The following is a 22,921-nucleotide window of genomic DNA, read 5'->3' as shown; positions in this document are numbered from 1 at the left end:
TAAGTGAAAATATCAGAATTTCACTTCTGTATCTAGGCTTCACGAGATTTACAACTCCATTAATATCACATTGCAATCAGGACACATATTTTGAAGTTATTATTTCCTAACGTACACGCCCAAATCAAATGAATTGAAAATATCAAACGCAAGCTTCAAGTTTCAATTAAGGGAAGTACCAAAAACTTAGAACATATATCATACTTGAATCTAGTATAAATGCACATCTCCTTGCTGCATACTTGCAAGATTTTAAATGACCTTTAAGCTGTTGGGAATTGCATTCTACCAACAGTTTAGTAAGGGACTTCCCAATCCTAGAGGTAATATCTATCAAGGAATATGTAATACATTAATCAGTCCTGGAGGAAAGGCTATCTAAACTATCATGAAATGCGAATTTATCACTACTACACAGAGTTGCACCGTCCATTTTAAAGTACAAGCCAACCAAAAACAAAAAAAAATAAACAAAAAATAAAATAAAATACAATAAAACCCAACCCAACCTACCCTTTTTAAAAGTTGAATGTAATTATATGAACAAAGGTGTGGTCATCATTAGTCATTGCCCATTAACCATTCCTCATGCAAACAAATTGGATCAAGACAAATTCAGTTTGTTATGAACAACTTAAATCATGCAGTATTTTGACTTTAAAACATAATGACATGTCATGCAGTATTTTTTCACTTTAAAACAAAATGACAGAGAAACTTATAGAGATGTAACAACAATAATTATTGTGGACTTCAAAATATGCATGATAAATCTGCTGAGGATATTTAATCCAACAATGGTTTCATCCATAAAATAGGAATTGTTGCCTCACCATGAGTTCCCAATACGCAGACTCTGGTGTTATGTACCGCCTTGTGTGGCGATTGTACCACATCATGTACTCAACGAGATACGTATCATCATCGTCTAGGAGATCGGACCCGCGAACTACATTCACTCGGTTGGCCCATTGCCGAATAAAGGGATCATGTTCTACCTCCCAGTTCTTCTCCCATTTACCCTGAAGGGATATCTTGTGAAGGGTAGTCGACGTATCCACGACACTTGGAACTGGTTGCTTCATCCCAAACTGACGGAGGACTCGCTCAGGATGATGCCACTCCACTATCCAAAAGAATATCAACGGCACCTCGGCCCTCCAAATATGCTGCCCAGCAGTGCAATACGCAGGTAGGGAGCCTAGCGTATGCGTGTACGGCTCCCATACAATCTGCATAAGTAGATTATGTTTGTGATAGTGAGACATCATACTAATTTAACATTATGTTTGTGATATGTAATATGCAAAGCATGGAATTTCTAGCTTCTAGTCGTACACAAAATCTTCAGGGATTATTGGACAGAAACTAAAAGAACAACAAAATTGACCTGCAAAAAATATTAAAAGATCTAGGTTGTTCATGTCCACCATTTTCAGCCCCATGTTCATATGCTGGACAGGGTTCAAAGCTAACTGACACCATCAAATACTAGGGTTTTCAATCTGAACCAAACTTAGAGGAGGGTACTACAGCATCCTTATGGCTGTAAGATGAATCCAAGTTGATGATTTCGCAAAATCTTTTTATCGTAATAGAAATATTGTGCTACATTAATTGCATTAGTCATTAACAATGTTTCAATGAATGAGAACAAAATGACTATTATAAGGTCTACTGAAGACATTGCATTTCAAGTACCACTTTATATTGCAAGAAATGGAAGCTATGTAAATTATTACATGGTATAATCCTCATCAAATACTGTTATTATATTTCTATGTAAATATATATTTCTTATAAATTTTAGTGTTGGAAATTACGTAAGCCTTTTAGTTATCTCAAACTAATCATGTCAATGTCTAAAATTACATTCCTCTTGAAGAATATGGTGATCAGCATATTTTGCACGCTTCTAAAATTATATGAATAAAGTACTCGTTAATAATCCATAGCTTTTAATAATTTTAGGACTATTAAGGCAGCTAAAGTGGGGACAACTTAAGGAGTTGCATGCTGCAATTAAATTGTGCTCTCCAACTTTGGTGCAAGGAGCACGAACTAACTTTTCATTTAGGTCAACAACAAGAGGTAATGTGTCAAGCGTCTTTATGTTTTCTCATATATCACTGATTAACAATTATTTGTTTCTTTAAACTTAGGCCATTGTTTTCCAAGAAGACAATCGAGGCTGTGCATATTCAAAATATACCACTTGAATACGTAAATCGAAGTCAAACAGTATTCTACTAGACTGTAAAAATATAACCTTCAATTCAGCAAAGGTAATTTATAACGTACAATGTAACAATGTTTTTTGCATCACAATAACAATGTTTGTAATCCTGGATACCCCTATGTTAGAAGAAGAAATACTAAATTGTCTACTTATTAGGCAGAGCAATAACTATGGTTTTAAGCTCATAACATTTTATTAATTAATTACAAGTGATTTCACAAGCTTAATTACAAACCGTACAAGCTTAAATTACAAACCACCTGCAGCACCAGTGGCACCAATGAATTGTAAAGAGCTTAGATTCACATTGACTACCTATGAAAACACCATCAACTAGAACATCCCAAACAGATGTTTAGATAACATAAAAGTTTATATTAACCTTAGATGGTCACTTAATACTAAATATTGCTATGTTCTGTCACAGGGGTAGTGAAATGCATAAACTCCAAACATTAGTAAGTTTTTGAAGGCAAAGCAACAATTGAGACTATCTTCGGTGCTCACTCTGGCATCCTATACAACCCCAAATCTCACAAAGGGTTTAACCTATACCCTGGACTCTCGAGTTCCTAGTGGGGGGGCACTAATGGCTTTGTATTTTGGAAATTTCACAGTGTGGACCCAAGCAATGACAACCATCCAGCATTGGACAAGGACAAGCTATGGCAATGGCTTAGCCTATGGTCACTCTATGACATTCAAGTCAGAGTAACTCCATCCTTTAGTTTGCTTAATTTCAAATTTCAATGAAAGCCAGAGAAGTGATCATGTGTTTTACGGGCCAATGATCAATAATGTCATCATTCCCTCTGTTTCTGTACTTAGGCCAAAAATGCAAACTTGGGTTATATTTTTGCTCTCATGTCATGATTACACAATAATTAGATAAAATTTTCGTAGTTTAACATTTGCAGCTTTCCCAACGTTCTAAATTTAAAGAATTTTATCATTTTATGAGATTTAACAGCCAACTATATTACAACAGTGAAGAGAAGCTCTAACTCAGCAAATTTAATTCAACGAAAATCTGGAATATAATTGTGGTAATATCTAAGTCAACCACCAAAACTATAGCGAATCCAGAAGGTGTGAAATATTAATAAGCTTCAACAGTTCTAAAAAAAATTTCTATTTTAAAGCTTTAATATTGAAGTATAACAACTATCAAAGATTCAAACTCTCTCTAAAAGAATTATGAGCACAAGTCTGGGCTAACCTGTTGAGCAAGACTCCAAAACGCATGTAAAGAAGCAGAAAGTGCAAAAACAACGAAGAAGACAGTGAAGCAGAATTCACGCAAGGATTAGGGAAAGAAAAAAATTTGGACCATTTCTCGATTTATGCGTGTCATCCTTGCGCAGGGGCCATGCGTTTTGAAAATATCATTTGTATTCTAATATGCCTTGATTCCCTTGTTCTGAAAAGACCCATATTTGTCAAGTTTATAGTTAGAAATTTGTTGTTTAGAATTTAATTGATATCTTCTGCGTTTACAATCATTCGCCTTATATAAAGTCTTAAGAAATATTGTTTTGAAATTTTTTAGTTCATTTTCATAGCAGGCTAAAAGTTCTATTTTCTCATGTTAAGTAGGTTGAAACGGTGTATAATAACATAATCAGAAAATGAACACAAACTTTTGATTCAGTTAGTAGCTGGAAAGAATTTAAAGATGTCATCGTCAGTTTCGAAGATGCATCATTAAAATCAAATGAATTACTTGAGCACACAAATACAACCAAAGACAAATCTGATCATCTTTGGTATACTATTAGGTAAATTAATTTCTCATTGAATTATAACCAATTACATAATCCAATATGTGCGTCTTCTCTTCATTGCATCAGCTTAATGACATTTGTAACAATTGGTGGAGTTTTTGTTTTTTGGTTGCAACACAAGTTTGAACTCACTGCCTTGCACTAAACGAAGACTTCATGCTCAATGTTTTGCGCATGTTGCACGTGCTTCAAACATCTTGGAAAAGGGACAATTTATTCTGTGTTTTTTTTTTTTTTTTTCCGTGTAAATCACAAACGTTTCCGTACATAATGAAGAATATAGCCAAATTCTACTTTATATATATATGACTAAATTTATATATAACCCATTGATTTAACCCAACTTAACCTGAGTCATGTTAGTTGGGTTGCATTGGAAAAAACCCTTCAATCCAACCCAATTTGGAAAAAACCCTTTGATTTAACATTCAAGAATTTTTTACTTTTGTTTTACTTTATGTAAGGACGAGCAAGTATTCATGCAGGTGCTACAAATGGAAGTTCTAATGTGAAGTACTTCACGATGGACATTCCAATTGAGTTAAATGATGGGATGGAAATCCAAGTATCAAACAAAATGATTGGATGGTATTATGAAATCAACTCATTCCTACAACAATCCAAGAATTCAAAATAAAATAAAATTGAGGGAAACGAAAATAAAAGCATGTGCGGTGCATTTGAGGAAAACGTGCTCGGCCCGTAGTTATAAGAATTGAGGGAAACGTGGTCATAAGAATTCAAACTAAATTAACCGAATACCTGCTCGGCCCGTACTGTAGCCAGTGACGCCCGGTACGCAGCAAGGACGTGTGTGGCATGCTCTGCGGTGCATTTTGGCCCGCTCCACCTACCAAACATGAGATGTCGACAAATGCTCATTACTGAACCTTACATTTAACAAACTTTGCTTTTATATTTCACATCCATATACTAAGCATTGATAAGTTTCTTTCGTTTGTTAGTTTGGCATATTTTTAATTATATGAAAGAGACAAATAACGAGAACTCAATGAACGTACCTAATGGCAAGGGGCCCTGAGTGCACTGGCGGTAGAGGCGGCCTCACAACAGGGCATAATTGTGGGAACCTTGAATAGGCCCATAGCTGCACCAACAAGAGTGCTCCTCCAATCTGCATCGCATCCTTCTTCGATGCACCACAAAGTTGCCTATACAGCCAGGCCAATGCTGCACTACCCCAGCTATACCGTCTCGCATTGCTGACTGGGTTGAGCAACTGCAGAGGCAGCAGTGAGACCCGGTCCGCAGACCTGTCCATGAACAAGAGGGCCCCCATCCGTACAAGTAGGTGGTAGCGGGCATATTGCTGCACGACTTCGTCAGCAGCGTCCACAACTAAGGGAGCGGCAAACTGTGCATCAAGCCAGGTGTATCTTATCCTCGCCCCAGCAAGGGTAGACTTGTTTGAGTTTGGTATCGGGGGTGGAGGTTTATGGCCCAACAACTGTTCGCACAGCTCACTCCATTTGTAGTCTGTCTTCCCAGTGACAGGCAACCCATCCACCGGAAGCCCCAGCATCACCTCCATATCTTGCAAGGTGATACCCATTTCTCCATGGGGTAAGTGGAACGTGTGCGTCTCCGGACGCCACCGCTCAACCAACGCCGTGATCAAGGCGTGGTCGACCTCCATATCAGGAACCTTGAATAAACCAGTCAACCCTGCTGCATCTATGTGTTGCATGATACGTGGATCTAACCCACCCTGTGGCAATACACATTTACGGCGTCGAACCTTTATCATGCCAGGCGCCTCCTGCACACGGACGAGTATTCTGTTAGGAGATTAAACACGAGGTAATTATAAAACAAACATGTATTAATAATACTACTACATACCTCGTCAGCGGCGCACCTCCAAAGTGGACTTGACCGATGATTCGGCTGCTGGGCCAACTGGGTATCCACATCGGGTCCAGGCCGCACTCTATCTAGTGCCTGCATATCTGACATGGCAGCAAATACATTGTTAGCAATTTTCTAACAAGTAAACCACATTTAATATAAAATAAAAGCATAGATTCAGTAAGACATTATATTTTGAGCACAAGATTTTCAACATCACTTCTTAAATAAATAAGAACTTGCCATAAAAAAAATTATTTCAGAACTATTTAAATCACTTCTTAAAGCTTCGGATAATTATTAATTAACTATTTATGAAAATATAAGTTATAACACCACTCGATTTGCCAAAACCCCTCATCAAAACCCCAAGCACATTTAAACTCATTAATGAGAAAATCATCATTGCAGCATATAAAAGACAACAAAATTCTCATCTTCATTAGTAAATTTACTACTTCCTTAAGTTTCAACAAAATAATCAAAATCCCACACAAAACGCAACCTAACATTAACCAACGTCAGAAAATATTTCAGAGGGAGAGGACCGTACCTGTAATCAGCGGCGGCGGGAACCAACGACGACTGATGGAGACTCGAGGAAGAGTGGGGAAGCCTGATCGCAGAGCGAGAGAGACAGAGTGTGGAGAGAGAGTGATGGCAGAGAGCGAGGGAAAGAGAGTGTACAGAGAGAGCGAGTGACTGAATAGCGTTGTGAGACGTTAGGGTCCTATTGATTCAAACCGCTGAACATAACTCGATTTCCAGTTTCCCGAGTTATGGCCGTCTACACAAACATTTTTTTATTGGGGAAAATTCGAAAGGTCAGACTAACTCGACTATAATAATATCGAGTTATTCATTAAAACTCGATTTCTCTATTGTCGAGTTACAAAAGAGGGGCAATTCCCTATTTAGTTTCAGAAAGAGGGCAAACGAATGTTTAATTTCCCAAAAAAGGGTATTTGCCCATTTTCTCCGTCATCTAGCTAGTGTAGTGTGTTTTAGATGGGTTGATTTTCTTTAGTTTCTTATATATGTTGTGCAAAACTATAACTATACCTTAAAAAGGATATGATGATGTTTGAAAAAGTTGAACAGTCCATCATCTTGTAGTTGCTTATTAGCTTTAATTAATGGGGCTATTATCTAGATGAAGTCCAACTCATTTATGCACTAATCTAGATATTTCGTTTGCCCAAACTATTAAGTATATTATTATATAAAAATAACTTGTATATGCTATGCTATTCACGTATTAATTTATACCTTATTATGCGCTATGATTAGTAGAAAGAATATATATATATATATATATATATATTCTTGATAATAGGCCCTAGGATCTTTATTATAAAAGGTGTTGAAATAGTTCATGTCCTGCAATGGCCTCTTCGCAACTGAGAACAAAATATAGAAGTCAACAATATTCTAGATAAAAGTAGGAAAAAGGTTGTCTCATATCTCACTTCTCGGCGAGGTTTCGACTCATCACGATTCTTTTGACTGTGGCCATGTGCGTTTGACACAATAATACACTTTATTTTAATATTTTTCACTGTTTTGAGAATTGGTTTGTTAAAAAATATAAATTATTACCTAAAAAATGAAATTAGACTAGAAAGTGTCGAATAGAAGTGAAATATGGATATGGGTGAAAACATGGACAGTCATGGGGCTATTTGATCAAAATATATAAATAAAATAAAGATATATATATATAACCAAAGTCTCTGAAACTCCCACAATTTTCCTCATCAGCATTTTTTATTTATATTTTTTATTCTCTAATTCTCTGGTCACTACCACACGATAGACTCACGCTTACTCCTCAAATACCACAGTCGCCACACCAAACCACAAAGCAGTCTTCATAATCGATTTCCTTGACTGTTGTGGATGTTAAGGTTAATATTTCTTTTCTTTTTTTTTAGGAACTTTAGGGTTGTTATTTCTAGGCGTGAAGGTTTGCTTGCTGTCTATGGAGTTCCAAACCTAAAGGTGTTACGGATTTTTGGTTTCTCCAATTTGCATTCTACCATGATCATCAAAACAATGACTATAAGGTGTTGAGGCTTGCGCTTTTTCATTACAATGACTTGCCTATAGAAATCAAGGTATATAGTCTTAAATCACAGTGTTGGAAAAAAGTTTAAGAACAATGGCCAAACAAGGAGATATGTCATTGGGAGTCACTTCTTGCTTTTGACCTTGCCTCTGAGAAATTCAAGCTCTATACGACACCGGTTTCACCAGATTTTGACCATGTTCTGGAATTGAAGATTAAGTATTTTGATACTGTAGGGACACGATTCTCAAACGGCCCAACAATGACGTTGGGCTCGCGCGTGAAGGATCCCTCACAATAAAATTTGTAGAGAGTGGGCTTAAAAGGCGAGCGTCTGGTCACGGGGCGTTGGTCCAAACCGGACTTTAGGGAAATTCAGACAGAAGAAGGCTTTAGCCTGGATATCCAAGCCCTACAACTTTGTAACTTGTGGGATTGGACTCCTCGGATCGTGGCCGAGGAGCATTAACGCCTTTCTCCGGTTACCCGGCGGGGGGTTTTTTTTTGTGGTGGTGTACATATATTATCCGGGCATTCTCATCCCTGGGGTTTTTTCCCAGGAAATGACATGGGACTCCCTTCTCTTAATTAGTTTACCTTTCCTTTTATACTAGCCTACGTTTGTTGTCCCTCGTCCACGTGTAGGGTTAATTTTTCCAGGACTGATATTTGTCCCGTCAATCTAATCCCAGAATTGTTGGGGATTGTTAATAAAGCCTAAAAATCAGGTTCTGTTAGGTGCAATGTCATATCAATGAAGGGTATTAAGGACAATTTCCCCGAGATATTTTCTGATCTTTTAAGTTTGCTTGTATGCCATTTTCATCAATGAGACTTTGGGTCTGCCGAGGACTAAGCTGTCCTCGGCTATATCTTCGGGCCACTTTGGGCTTACTATTTTTGAGCTTGGGCCCTGGCCTCCTTCAGTTTGGGACCTGTGGACTCCCCATAAGCGAGCGGGCTGAGCCCACAAACTATTGTGCCCCACATTAGCTCCTCAAAACCCTGCTGTCCAACGTCTTGGTTGGAAAGGTGGGTTTTGGTAAAATCAAGCCTTTATTGCGGTTCATTCAATTCCGCCCTTGATCCATGTTGGCGACTCTTCACCTCCCCGAGGAATGCGCTGGTCTACAAGACGTTTCCCTCAATTTGCGCACGTTGCCATTATGCCGTTTGGTTATCTGAAGCGTGCCTTTAATATCTTCCCATTTACGAGACCTCCCAGATCTAACGGTTACTGATGGCGTGGGAGAACGAAACGGCACGTTCTTCTTTATAGATTTCCCTGGGGATCTGAACGTGTTATATACCCTTTTCTTCGTTCCCTATATAAAGAGAGAAGACAAAAGGCGATTTTCTCATATCTGAACCCCTCAGGCCCTTCTCAAAGTTCACTTCTTCCATCTGGTTATTCCCCATCCAATAATACATCCACCATAGTAGTCAGCCATGAATAAACCCTTCCTCTCCCAGAAACGCCATGTCCTAACAAAACTTGAGATGGCTCGGTCGGGGCAAGGGTGGCGGAGACTCAAGATTTGCCTCCCCATTCTTTTAGCCAAAATCCGAAGCAGGGACTCGTCACATCCCACTTCCGGTGTGACTGAGTCGAAAACCTCCATTATCATCTCCACCCGCTCTCTCATGAGCATACCTAATATGGCTCCAGTGTGCTAAGAGTTAGGATTGAGGCAGGGACTAAATGCCCTTGCTTCTTCCTCTCTTTGTTCACTGGCGCCATCCTTTGATTCCCCTTTTCCCTCTTTTGCTCCTTTCTTTTTCTTTTCATTTCTTCCCTCTTCTTCTCCTCCTTCTTACTCATGTCCTCCATCTTCTTCATTCATCTCCTCCATCTTCTGCTCATGTCCTGCATCTTCTTTTTCCTTTGCACTCCTCAGCGACAAGAGCTTGCTGAAGTGCTTCCATGTGTTCCAATTCTTCTTCCTTCTCCTTCATCTTTTCTATATAAGGTTCTTCTCCTGATATGAGCAGTACTGAGGCAGAGATTTTAGAGAGACTTTGAAGGCGAGTTTAAAGGACACCTAACTGTTTACTTATCTGTATTACGGATGTTATTACTGCTTCAGCAGTTCATTTTTTGTATAGGCTTGTTTAAGCCCTCCCTTGTACGTTGTAATAATTTTTCGTATTAATAAAAGTTATTGTTATTCTATTTCGTATGTTCTGTTTATATGTTTTAATAAATTTGCAAGCACTGCTCGGTACAACAGTATAGCATTTGAATCAATGACAACTAAGGCCAAAATACTCGCTAATAAAAAGACGCCACAATAACTTTAACAAAATTATTATTCGACATAACGATCCGACCGGTGAGGAACGAGACTTACCTTAAAATTAGCCGAGATGGGGACTAAGTGCTCGATAAGGTGTAAGAAGTAGTTATCCGAGGACATGTCACCCTCCCGATGAACAGTTTCCTTAGGCTGACGATCATCAGGTCGTTTCGCCATCTTCTTTACACACTGGCCTTAACCTTTTCCAGTATTTAAGCCGAGAAACTTCTCCATCCGAGTAGTTGGTTTCCCAAGAGGCCTGAGTCCGAGGACTTCGCACAGCCTGGGTTTTGTTTAGGACTTATGCTTTTTCTTTTAGGTACTTGGTTTCCCCATAGGCTTGAGTCCGAGGACCATGCAAGTCCTAGGTTCTGTCCAAGGCTTATGTTTTTTCTTCTTTTATGTTCCTGGTTTCCCCCTAGGCTTGGGTCCGAGGACCATGCAAGTCCTAGGTTCTGTCCAAGACTTATTTTTTTTTTCTCAGTACTTGGTTTCCCCATAGGCTTGAGTCCGAGGACCATGCAAGTCCTAGGTTCTGTCCAAGACTCTTTGAGTTCAAATTCTCCCTTTCATCAGGCATTTCCCGAGGCGCCAAGCAGGGGTTGTCCTCGGCAACGGCTATTTCTCGGCGTGGGCCACAGTCCCTGGGCCCTCACGCAAAGCGGGCCTGGGCCGCGAATTCAATTACCCCACGAATTAAGTGATATTTCTGCAACCTCTGGCCACGCAGTACTCTCTGACGTCCCAATGATCGAGGTGCGCCTTTACGAGGCTTCTTTAATCTTGTGGTTGCAGTTGACGTTGGAAGTTGAGCCAGAACCATTTTGTCCGTAGCGTTCCTTGGGACGCCGCGTGAGTTGACTGCCACCACCTTGTCTTTTCAAATAAATAGGAGGGAGAGAGAGTTGCTTTATATACGCACCAATCCTTTAGTTTTCTCCCACATCATAAATCCCATATCTGGTGCTATCCTCCCTTAGCATAACATGTTTAAGGCGAGGGTTGGGAAGAAAGAATTCTCTCCGCCGCAGAAGCACCGTGTCCTCATGAGACTCAAAATGGTAAGGTATGGGCACAGGAAGCATAAGTTCAGGAGAATACTCCATTTCGACCGAGGGGGAAGGGTGTCTCTCCCTCTTTTAGTCAAAATCCGAAGCAGGTTCTGTCCATGCCAGAATTTTGGTGTGGCAGAAGAAAGATTTTCAGCCATCAGCGCCTCTGCTTTGCGGCAGGCGAATATTTAGAGAAAGCCCCTCAACTTCCAACTCCCTGCACCCTTCCCACAGACGGCGCCAATTGTAGGGACACGATTCTCAAACGGCCCAACAATGACGTTGGGCTCGCGCGTGAAGGATCCCTCACAATAAAATTTGTAGAGAGTGGGCTTAAAAGGCGAGCGTCTGGTCACGGGGCGTTGGTCCAAACCGGACTTTAGGGAAATTCAGACAGAAGAAGGCTTTAGCCTGGATATCCAAGCCCTACAACTTTGTAACTTGTGGGATTGGACTCCTCGGATCGTGGCCGAGGAGCATTAACGCCTTTCTCCGGTTACCCGGCGGGGGGTTTTTTTTTGTGGTGGTGTACATATATTATCCGGGCATTCTCATCCCTGGGGTTTTTTCCCAGGAAATGAGATGGGACTCCCTTCTCTTAATTAGTTTACCTTTCCTTTTATACTAGCCTACGTTTGTTGTCCCTCGTCCACGTGTAGGGTCAATTTTTCCAGGACTGATATTTGTCCCGTCAATCTAATCCCAGAATTGTTGGGGATTGTTAATAAAGCCTAAAAATCAGGTTCTGTTAGGTGCAATGTCATATCAATGAAGGGTATTAAGGACAATTTCCCCGAGATATTTTCTGATCTTTTAAGTTTGCTTGTATGCCACTTTCATCAATGAGACTTTGGGTCTACCGAGGACTAAGCTGTCCTCGGCTATATCTTCGGGCCACTTTGGGCTTACTATTTTTGAGCTTGGGCCCTGGCCTCCTTCAGTTTGGGACCTGTGGACTCCCCATAAGCGAGCGGGCCGAGCCCACAAACTATTGTGCCCCACAGTAGTCATATGTTTTTTTGCTGATTCTTCAAATTTTTGAGCCTTTAAGAAGTAACAACTTAATTTTTTTTAATCCAATTTTTGCAATATTATATTTTTGTTTCTATTATGTAGTCATATGTTTTTTTTTTCAATAATTTCTAGGCATTGATTCTTTACTCTTTCTTTTGGCTTTTTAGAAGTTTTAACATCTAAATTTTGGGTTCATGTTTTGCAATATATGAAATTGTCTTGACAAATTTCAATTGCTATAGTCATGCATTGTTCTTTTGAGGTAACCTATTTTTCTCTTATATTTTTTCTATTATTAGGAGCATTCCAAGTGCTTCTTAGATTGGTCGTCTTCTATCTTGATTAAAACTCTATGGCCTTTCAACTGGTACATCCTTCTTCTTCTTTTTCCATTCATATATTCTGAAATCTATTCTTTCCAATGCATTTATTTGTCTTCATTCTCTAACAAATTCAATTTATTCATCTGATACGCCTTTTTGATGTTGTTCTTTTACATGTTAAAATATTATAACTATTGCCTATAACACTAAATTAGCTTTTCCAATTCTCAAAAAAAAAAAAAAATTCCAAAACCTATTGCTCTAATGACTCTTTCTGAGTGTCAGTGTCATTTCTGAGTGTAAATAATTACTGTTTTCTATATAAAAACTTCTATAGTTTTTATTTTCTTATTTTTGGGTTTTTTGGTTGCATTTTATATGGCAAGAAAAAACCTAGAATTTTGCAAACAAATTGAGCAATGGGAGGGATTATATTATATTAAAAAAATGATCAAGACTTTAATTTTCATTAAAGAAAGGATGCCATTGATAATAGACCTGGCATGCCTAACATTATTGGTGTTAGTATTTTTTTTTTTTTTTTCCCTCTTAAATTGTAACTTATTTTTTCAAGTGATCATAGCTTTAAGCCAATTTAAAATTTTTGTTCAACTAATTCGCGCATCGCACGGGTTAACAACTAGTATTATATATAATAAAAGTTGGGCTTAGACGTCATGGTTGCGCCCCATGGCTTCACCAAATTACAGAAATTTTATTAAATTTTTAGATTTTTAAAGAACTAAAAAGGAATAGTATACTACTAGGACTCTAATTCGTTCTTATCATTAAATAAAATTAAATTAACATTATTTTTTTTATTTGTTAGGATATATTTCTTAAATTATGGGATAATATTTAACATACAAAAATTTAATTTAGATAATATATATCATCTAATTAACATTATTTTTTTATTTGTTAGGATATATTTCTTAAATTAAGGGATAATATTTAACATACAAAAATTTAATTTAGATAATATTTATCATCTAAATTTTCAAAATTTTAATTCTACTCTAATTAAAAGTCTATTTTAAAAATTTTCTAAATTTAAATTTCATCCCACATTTTTGTTGTTTCTATTTTCCTCAAGTTGCAACTTAAATTTTATTAATTATTATTATTATTAAATTAATATTATTTTATTAGAATATCAAGTTACAAAACTTGATTATTAAGGGATAAGCAAAATCCAAATTCTTCAAGAGGTGATTAATATAAATCTATCCCCAAAAATAGTATATATCTCCATTAATTTGATAATCTTTATCTATGTCAAAAAACAGTATATATCTCCATTAATTTGATAATTTCTATGTTGATGACATTTTAAATAAATAAAAAAAATAGATATATATATATATATATATATATATATATCAGAATAAGAAGTCTAAGAAACAGCCTCCAAAGGAACACAAGAGGTTCGACTTGAAGAAACTTTCATATGAGGAAAGGAAGGCCAAATTGATTGAGAGATTGAATGCTTTTAACTTCGTAGCTGATGATAATGAGGATGATGAGTGAAAGTAGTGTTGGATTTAGTGCTTAATATTTGTTGATTATCTGTGATACATTTTGATTTTTTGTCAGCGCAACTAAGAACCTAGCTGTGTTTTTCTTTTTATTAAATTTGTCATTTTTGCAGGTTGTCTTTCATCATCTAGATGTTTAACTAGATATGAATTTTTGCATCATTTATATAAATAAAAAAATATCAACCACGTTCTCTTTCTCCCTTTTTTAATTTTTATTTTTTATTAGCATTACATTGATTCTTCATCTCAAAGATGAGGCTTCCATTGCTCCTATGGACATGTACGTATCTCATGCAAGCATATATGAACTTAAATTGCCTTTCAATATTTTGAATGCTTTATTATTTTGCTAGATGTGATTAGGCTCAAAAGTATATGCTTCATTATTTTTCTAGATCATTTAAATACACTAAAACTAAGTTAATAGGATTTATTTTATATAATTTATCAAACAAAATGAAATAAATTTTGTCAAGTATGGTTTATTCATGTTGTTCCCTTTTTACTTTTTATTTTTATTTTAAATATCAGCATTTATTTATGTAAAGTGTGCATAGAATTATGTATCCGTTTGCAACATTAATTAATATTTTTTTGTTAATTATTAGTATAATTTTCTATTCCCAACAAATTCTTCATTAATCTTTTTATATTTTTGGTTTTAAATTGCAAAATTTTGGACCATCATTATAAAATAGGTTTTTTTTTTCCTTGCAATTATGGAACTTGTAGGGACACGATTTGTTTAACGGCCCAAGAGTAACGTTGGGCTCGTATGCAATGGGCTCCAACAATATGATTTGTAGAGAGTGGGCTTGAATGGCATGACCTTGGGCACAGGTGGACGGTTTGATCGTGGCGTCCATGGAAATTCTTGTACGGGCGGGCCTGGCTTGACTAGCTAAGCCCTCCATTGGAACGGGTTGTAGGACTTTTGTCCTCGGACGCTGTCCAAGGATCCTTGTGTCCTTCCCTTTCTCCCCTTTTACCGGGGGGGAAGAGTCCCCTTTTTCTTCTGGGGGTATTTTCCTTTTATACTCATGTTTATTTTCCTGTTTAGAGTCCACGTGTAAGTTTCACTTTTCTGGGGTGCAAACCTGTCCTGTCAACCCATACCCAGTATGGTTTGGGGTCGTTGGGAAAGTTAAAGGGTATGGTTTAAAGTATGAACTTGTCAGATACAGGGCTTGGTATTATGGCGTTGGCAGCTTTTTCCCTTACCCTGCCCCTAAACTCCGTTTTCCCCTCTCTTCAGGCATTTCGTGAGGTGCCGAGCAAGAGGTCGTCCTCGGCAATGGCTCTCCTCGGCTTGGGCCCTAGGCCCTGGGCCCCCATGTAGAGTGGGATTGGGCCGCGAATTCACTAGCCCCACAATAGCCCCTCAAAATCCTGCTGCCCGACTTTTAGTTGGGGATGAGGATTTTGATAATGTTGGGCCCGCATCACGACTCACTCAGATTATGTACTTTTTGATATTTGGGCTTTTCCATTTGCATAGGAGATGAACCGGATTAATAGGCATTCCTTTAGTCTTTAGTCACGCGGTGCCCTTTGACGTTCCAGTGTTCGAGACGCGCCTTCACGAGAATCCTTTAACCTTATGGTTGCAGGTGGCGTTGGAAATTGAGCTGAAACTATTTTGTCTGTAACGTTCCTTGGAACTCTGTGTGAATTAAATGCCACCTCCTGGTCTTTTAAATAAATGGGATAGGAGGTTGCTCTACTTACACATAAATCCTTCAGTTTCCTCTCAAACCATAATCCTTCAGCCATAATCACAGCCTCCGTATCCGGTGTTATCCACCCTTAGTGTAATATGCTTGAGGCGCGGGTTGGGATGAAGGAACTCCATCCGCCACAGAGGCGCCGGGTCCTTCCGAGACTCAAGGTAGCGTGGTCTGGGCAAGGGAGGCACAGATTCAAGAAAATATCCCGTCTTTACAAAGGGGAAATGGTGTTTCTTCTTCTTTTAGTCAAAATCCGAAGCAGGTACTGGTCGCACCAGATTCTTGGTGCATCAGAAGTAGAGTTTTCCGCCATCAGCGCCGTCTGCTTTATCGCAAACGTGGTTACGTGAAGGCCCATCAACTTCCGGCTCCCTGCACCTTTTCTTCAACGGTGCTGGCCTCAAATTGGGTTCTCTGCACCTTTTCTTCAGCTCCGCTAGCCCGAAGCCGGGCTCTCTACGCCTTTTCTTCAACGGTGCAGGCCCCACGTTGGGTTCTTTGGCTGCCTGAGTTATAGGCATGTAAAAGCGTTGAGGAATGGTTTTCCTTGAACAACAGCAGCCAACCTCTCCTCTGTGTTACTTCCTCGGCTTTCTCTTTATTTTCTTATATTTTCCTTTTCGCTTATGTAGTTAGCTCAAGTATAAGCTTATTCCAGCTTTTCATTGTACGCTGTACTATTTCTTTGTCTTAATAAAAGTGGAATTTATTTACTTGTTTTGGATATTTTTCTCTTCTTTTATTTTTTTACAACAACTACTTTGTGAATGGGTGTGCTCTGGGTGTGTTTTTCTTCAATGATACTTAGAGCAAGAAACCTTGAAACATAATCCGACTAATTCTAATTTACCGACATTACCAGGCATAATAACGATAATTCACAGTAAATTAAACTTAGGAAACTAACCGAGATAACGGCTGAATATTCCGTAATACATGCGAGGAGACCGTCCGAGAACGATAAACTCTAAATAATCCATCCGAGAGGATGGCCGAGCATTGAGGGACTTCGATTGTGTTTTTGGTAACATATTGCTCTATATTGCATCAATCCCTTTGGTACTGAGGATCCGAAAGCAGGCTTGGGAACCCATGCAGTTTAGGGATTAACCCAATTGTTAATGAAGAGCTCTCTTCGGACCGATGTTAAGGTCCATGTAACGTAGTTTTTCTTTTGAGCACTTGGTTTCCCCAGAGGCTTGAGTCCGAGGACCATGCAAGGCCTTGGTTCTGTCCAAAACTCGTAGTTTTCTTTTAAGTAGTTGGTTTCCCCAGAGGCTTGAGTCCGAGGACCATGCAAGGCCTTGGTTCTGTCCAAAACTCGTAGTTTTCTTTTAAGTAGTTGGTTTCCCCAGAGGCTTGAGTCCGAGGACCATACAAGGCCTTGGTTCTGTCCAAAACTCGTAGTTTTCTTTTAAGTAGTTGGTTTCCCCAGAGGCTTGAGTCCGAGGACCATGCAAGGCCTTGGTTCTGTCCAAAACTCGTAGTTTTCTTTTAAGTAGTTGGTTTCCCCAGAGGCTTGAGTCCGAGGACCATGCAAGGCCTTGGTTCTGTCCAAAACTTGTAGTTTTCTTTTACTTATCTATTGATTTAATTTCCAAAGGTTAGCCCCTAGAATTGCCTATGCCCTTGGCACTGCCCGGCATAGCTCCTAGTGGGAACTTATGTTGGAACAACAACAACCTGTCGCTGGTAATGGAGGCACCCTCATAGACCCTTGCTCGACAAAGGCTTAACTCCGTCGCCGCCTGAGAAAACGCGCAAGCCATTCCCACAGACGGCGCCAATTGTAGGGACACAATTTGTTTAACTGCCCAAGAGTAACGTTGGGCTCGTATGCAATGGGCCCCAACAATATGATTTGTAGAGAGTGGGCTTGAATGGCATGACCTTGGGCACAGGTGGACGGTTTGATCGTGGCGTCCATGGAAATTCTTGTACGGGCGGGCCTAGCTTGACTAGCTAAGCTCTCCATTGGAACAGGTTGTAGGACTTTTGTCCTCGGACGCTGTCCAAGGATCCTTGTGTCCTTCCCTTTCTCCCCTTTTACCGGGGGGAGAGAGTCCCCTTTTTCTTCTGGGGGTATTTTCCTTTTATACTCATGTTTGTTTTCCTGTTTAGAGTCCACGTGTAAGTTTCACTTTTCTGGGGTGCAAACCTGTCCTGTCAACCCATACCCAGTATGGTTTGGGGTCGTTGGGAAAGTTAAAGGGTATGGTTTAAAGTATGGACTTGTCAGATACAGGGCTTGGTATTATGGCGTTGGCAGCTTTTTCCTTTACCCTGCCCCTAAACTTCGTTTTCCCCTCTCTTCAGGCATTTCGTGAGGTGCCGAGCAAGAGGTCGTCCTCGGCAATGGCTCTCCTCGGCTTGGGCCCTAGGCCCTGGGCCCCCATGTAGAGTGGGATTGGGCCGCGAATTCACTAGCCCCACAGAACTTATTTAACTAAAGTAGTAAAAATTTATTTTAAAGCCCGGTATTAAATTCTCACAGGCTCATATGCAATTTTACAATCTATATGGTTCAATTTTTTTTTTTTAACTCAGTTTAATTTTTTTTCTTGATTTTGTTTTTCAGATTTGTTATAAAAGATTCCAAGCATCCTAAGAAAAGTGTGTAATCTATATGTAGAGCTCTGCAATTTTTTTTTTTTCATTTAGAATTTACCACTAAATTTTGATGTGGCATTTTATAATTGGCTTAAAATTTTGCCTCCTACAGAAACATATAGTTGACTAGCCTCTAATAAGTGGCCCCTGCATTTTTCAAACCAAAATGCATTACTTTGTAGCAAAACAAACCTTGGCTTGTGATGAAGGATGTTTTCTCTTGGTCTGCCTCATCCATCTTGATCTGATTGTAACCCGAGAATGCGTCCATGAAGTTCAGCAATTGGTGCCCAACTGTTGAATCTACCAGCTGGTCAATGCGTGGAAGAGGATAACTATTCTTGGGGCATGCCTTGTTCAAATCTGTGAAGTCCTCGCACATCTTCCATTTGCCATTAGCTTTTTTGACCATCACTACATTAACTAGCCAATCAGGGTAGTAGACTTCGCAGATGAACTCTGCTATTACCAACTTCTAGAATTCTTCTTTGATGGCGTTGTCTCATTTTGGGGCAAACACTCTTCTCTTTTGATGGATAGGCTTATAGGATGAGGGACACATTTAGACAATAAGTAATCACGCTTGGGTCAACCCCAGGCATGTCTTCGTGGCTCCAAGCAAAAACATTCATACTCTTATTAAGGAATTGGACGAGATCCTACTTCGTCTTCTCCTCCATGCTTGTTCCGATTCTAGTGAACTTCTCCGGGTTGGACTTGTCCAAGGGGACATCTTCCAATACTTCAATCAGCTCAGCAATTGTTCTTCTTTCTTCAATGTTCATCGTCGGCATCTGCTCGTCCATTGCTAACATAGCCAAGTAACATTCTCTAGCAACCAGCCGGTCTCCTTGTACTTCTCCAATACCATATTCTGTTGGGAATTTAACGGACAAGTGATAAGTAGACATTACAACCCTCTAAATATTCAAAGTTGGTCGTCCTATGATGGCATTGTATGAGGACAAACAATATACAACAAGAAAATTTACTTCCTTATTGATTTGTCGTGGGTAAGAACCAACTACAACTGGTAAGGAAATAATGCCCACCGGTAGAATCTTCATTCCTCCAAACCCAATCAAATGTATATTCACTAGACGAAGTAATTCCTTACTAACCCTCATTTGTTGGAAGGCCGGATAGTAGAGTATATCCACATAACTCCCATTATCTACTAACACTCTTCTTGTTGTGTAATTTGCAATCATCAAGGTGATAACAATTACATCATCATAAGGATGATGCAGTCTCCTCGCATCTTCATCTGTGAAAGTAATAACAGGCTTGTCTACTCTAGACGTTCTTGGTGGGTAGCCAGTGAGTTGAACATTCTAAACTACCTGTAAGTAAGTCTTCTTGGCTTTGGATGAACTTCCAATTGATGTTCCTCCCACAATAACCCTTATTTCTCCAAGTGGTTGACTCACCGGTTCTTCTGATTTGCCTTTCAATATTAGCCTTTCGTCTTTGTGGTCTCGTCTAAGGAAATTCTTCAACTTTCCCTACTTAATGAGAACTTCAATTTGCCGCTTTAAGTCGTAACACTCGCCCGTGTGATGTCCATGATCTCGGTGGAAACAACAGTACTTGTTTTTTTTTTTTTTTTTTTCCGTTTGCTAGGATCTCCTTTCATCTTCTCTGGCCATTTCAAGGACGGGTCATCCTTGATTTGCATCAACACTTGATCAAGTGGAGCATTCAAGGGAGTGTAGTTGGAATATCGTCCTGAGGACGATCCTGCTTTCTTGCCGTCTCAATCTCTTTTTTCTCCTATCTTGGCCTTCTTTGGACAAGGGCCTTATTCTGGATGGTGCACATACCCAGCTTCCATTCATTCAGCCTTCTTCTTTTTCTTGGCAATAATTGCATCCTCAACATTCATGAAACTTTGGGATGAGTGTATCAGCTCAACCATCGTCTGCAACTCTTGGTCATACAACTTGTGAATGAACAAATCTGAAGTAACCCCGTTGTAAAAGGCTATCAAGAGGATTTTTTTCATCCATCTCGTCTACCAACAGGGCTTCCCTGTTAAAACAACTGATGAAAGTTCAAAGATTCTGGTTTTCTCCTTGCTCAATGTTTAGTTGGTTAAACAAAAAGTGCTTATGTCTTTGGCCTCCGACGAAGTTGTTGACGAACAGCTTACTTAACTCCTGAAACAAAGTTATGGTGTTTGGTGGTAGTTTACCAAACTACACTCTAGCTAGGCTTTTTAGTGTAGTAGGGAAAGCTCTGCACATGATTTCATCTGGAACGCCTTGAGGTGCATGGTTATCTTGAATGTGGCAATGTGATCACAAGGATCTTGTGTTCCATCATATGAGTCTAAGGTAGGCATTTTAAACTTGGAGGGTAGAGGATGACTCGTGATGGACGCGATGAAGGGAGAGTTAGTTCTGTGGACGAGATCATCCACATGATTCGCCCTCCTCATGGAGTCCATCTCCTCCATGGCCTTCTTTATCTGGTCCATTTCTCTCTCCAAATGTGGCACCCTCCGAGTGACGATACCTCTGGACTAATCTCCTCCTTCAACGCCGTTCTTCGCCCCTCCATTATCTGAGTTTTGCCTATATTCCTCAGCACATCATTGTCGACGTTGTCTATTGACTTCTCTGGTTAGCTCCTAGTTTTGTTGTGTCAAGTCTGCCATCGCAGCTGCCATGGACTGCAACTGTTATTGGACGAACGCCGATAGTGGTGCTAGTGCACGATTTGGATGACTGGAGGCATTTCCACTCTCTTGGTGTTCTAGACTTATAGCCATTGACCTAGGCCGAACCATACAGCCTTTTGTCTTAGAAAGCAAGGTGGTTAACACTTAGAAATTTTGCTCACCGCTTCCCCACAGATGGCGCCAACTGATGATGCACGAAAATCAATAGGCTGAATGCTCCGGGCTATAATGACTGTTTGATCACCTGAAGAGAAAGAAAAAGACTGTCAAGAGTGACCGGGGTGAACCGGCTAAGGACCTCCAACAATTAAGTCAGTTTTCTCTCTAGAACACAAAGATAGAGTTAGCTCCTTTTTATAGAGATTTTTTAGTGGGTCTACTTGTTCGGATCCATTACCATCATGGGAGATGTGTAGGATTAGGGAATCCTCCCCACATTCCAGAATGATAGATCATGGTTTGATTGTTTGGTGTTTGTAGAAAAATTCTCATAAATTACTAAGTGTCATTTGGTTGTCCATGCCTTTATGTGACATGGACAACTAGACTACTTTGGACGGTCAAAACATTTATGGACAGATCCTATTCATTATTCAAGGTACTTTTTATTCAACTCCCTTTCTTGTGAATTGGTCTGGACGCAGTTTGCTCATGGACGAATTGAACTTAATTCAGCCAACCATCAAAAAGGAACAACTAAACAAACCCTAGGCTTCACCACCTAGAACTTGCCTGCAAACCCACATCACCACCTAAGGGCATTTAGCATCACCACCAAACAAGGAAAACAAGTGAGGAGACATTCGCAACTCATAACAATTAGTATTTATTCAAACTCATCTGTCTTTCACCCTTACAAGAACGCTAGTTAAATAGTTTTAGGGATTATACTAATATGGAAAGCATCTAATCAAATCCCTAAAAATTTTCTATATTAATAACCAAATTCAAAATTCAAATTCGAGACTCTCAAGGTATGGTTATTGCCTCTCTCTCTCAACTGCTCCCTCAGGAATTTCAAGCTATAGATATAGAGGCCTCAGTTGTGATAAGAGCTTTGGATTTTGCTTTGGAGCTGGGTATTGCACAGGTGGTTCTAGAGAGTGATTCTAAAATAGTTACGGATGCTCTTGCTGAGGAGGGTGTTTCTCTATCTTCATATGGTCTTTTAATTGCCAATGCAAAATCTTTGTCCTATAATTTTTTTCAATTACGTTACTCACATGCTAAGAGAGAAAGTAATAAGGTCGCTCATAGTTTATCTAGGTATGCTATTACTATTTCTAATTTTATTGTGTGAATGGAGTTTGTTCCTCCACAAGTTGCTTCTGTTTATCAGGCTGATTTATCTGGCCTTTCTTAGTCTTAATAAATATCTTTTTCTTTCTCAGAAAAAAAAAAATTCAAATTCAAAAACAAAATTAATTACAAATAAAAACATAAAATCTTGGTTCCTTGCATCATATCCATATTAGTATAACCCTTAAAACTATTTAACTAGCACTCCTGTAATGGTGAAGACAGATAAATTTGAATAAGATTAATTCTTATGAGTTGACAAATGTTTCCTCTTTGTTTACTCTATTTGGTGGTGATGCTAAATGCCCTTAGGTGGTGATGCCTAGGGTTTGCAAGCAGTTCTAGGTGGTGAAGCTTAAAATTTGTTCTATTGTTACTTTTATTTCTCTTTTATCTCCTATTTCCTACTTGTGCT

General features: G+C 39.1%; 1 protein-coding gene and 1 pseudogene across 1 annotated transcript; both read right to left on the bottom strand.

Annotated features, from left to right (window-relative positions):
* Positions 1 to 803: 803 nt before the first annotated feature.
* On the bottom strand, positions 804 to 18,936 carry LOC126706282 (serine/threonine-protein phosphatase 7 long form homolog). Its single transcript, XM_050405725.1, has 5 exons — positions 18,717 to 18,936; positions 5,887 to 5,993; positions 5,046 to 5,803; positions 4,786 to 4,873; positions 804 to 1,232 (listed from the first exon to the last, which is right to left on the bottom strand). The coding sequence occupies exons 1-5, from the start codon at positions 18,934 to 18,936 to the stop codon at positions 804 to 806; spliced, it is 1,602 nt and encodes a 533-aa protein (XP_050261682.1).
* Positions 3,558 to 3,668, bottom strand: LOC126693200 (U6 spliceosomal RNA; annotated as a pseudogene).
* Positions 18,937 to 22,921: the final 3,985 nt, after the last annotated feature.

This window comes from Quercus robur, chromosome 1 (genome assembly GCF_932294415.1).
Source record: "Quercus robur chromosome 1, dhQueRobu3.1, whole genome shotgun sequence".
Classification (NCBI taxonomy): Eukaryota; Viridiplantae; Streptophyta; class Magnoliopsida; order Fagales; family Fagaceae; genus Quercus; species Quercus robur.
The sequence above is the reverse complement of the archived record's forward strand: the minus strand, read 5'-3'. Positions and strand labels throughout refer to the sequence as shown.

What these genes read in the sequence shown, in the direction of transcription:
- LOC126706282 (XM_050405725.1), bottom strand. Translation starts at nt 18,936, where the DNA reads ATGGTCAAAAAAGCTAATGGCAAATGGAAGATGTGCGAGGACTTCACA. An exon ending in GGAGGTGCGCCGCTGACGAG is followed by an intron (nt 5,804 to 5,886) that starts GTATGTAGTAGT and finishes GTCCGTGTGCAG; the next exon opens with GAGGCGCCTGGCATGATAAA. An exon ending in TCAGGGCCCCTTGCCATTAG is followed by an intron (nt 4,874 to 5,045) that starts GTACGTTCATTG and finishes CATGTTTGGTAG; the next exon opens with GTGGAGCGGGCCAAAATGCA.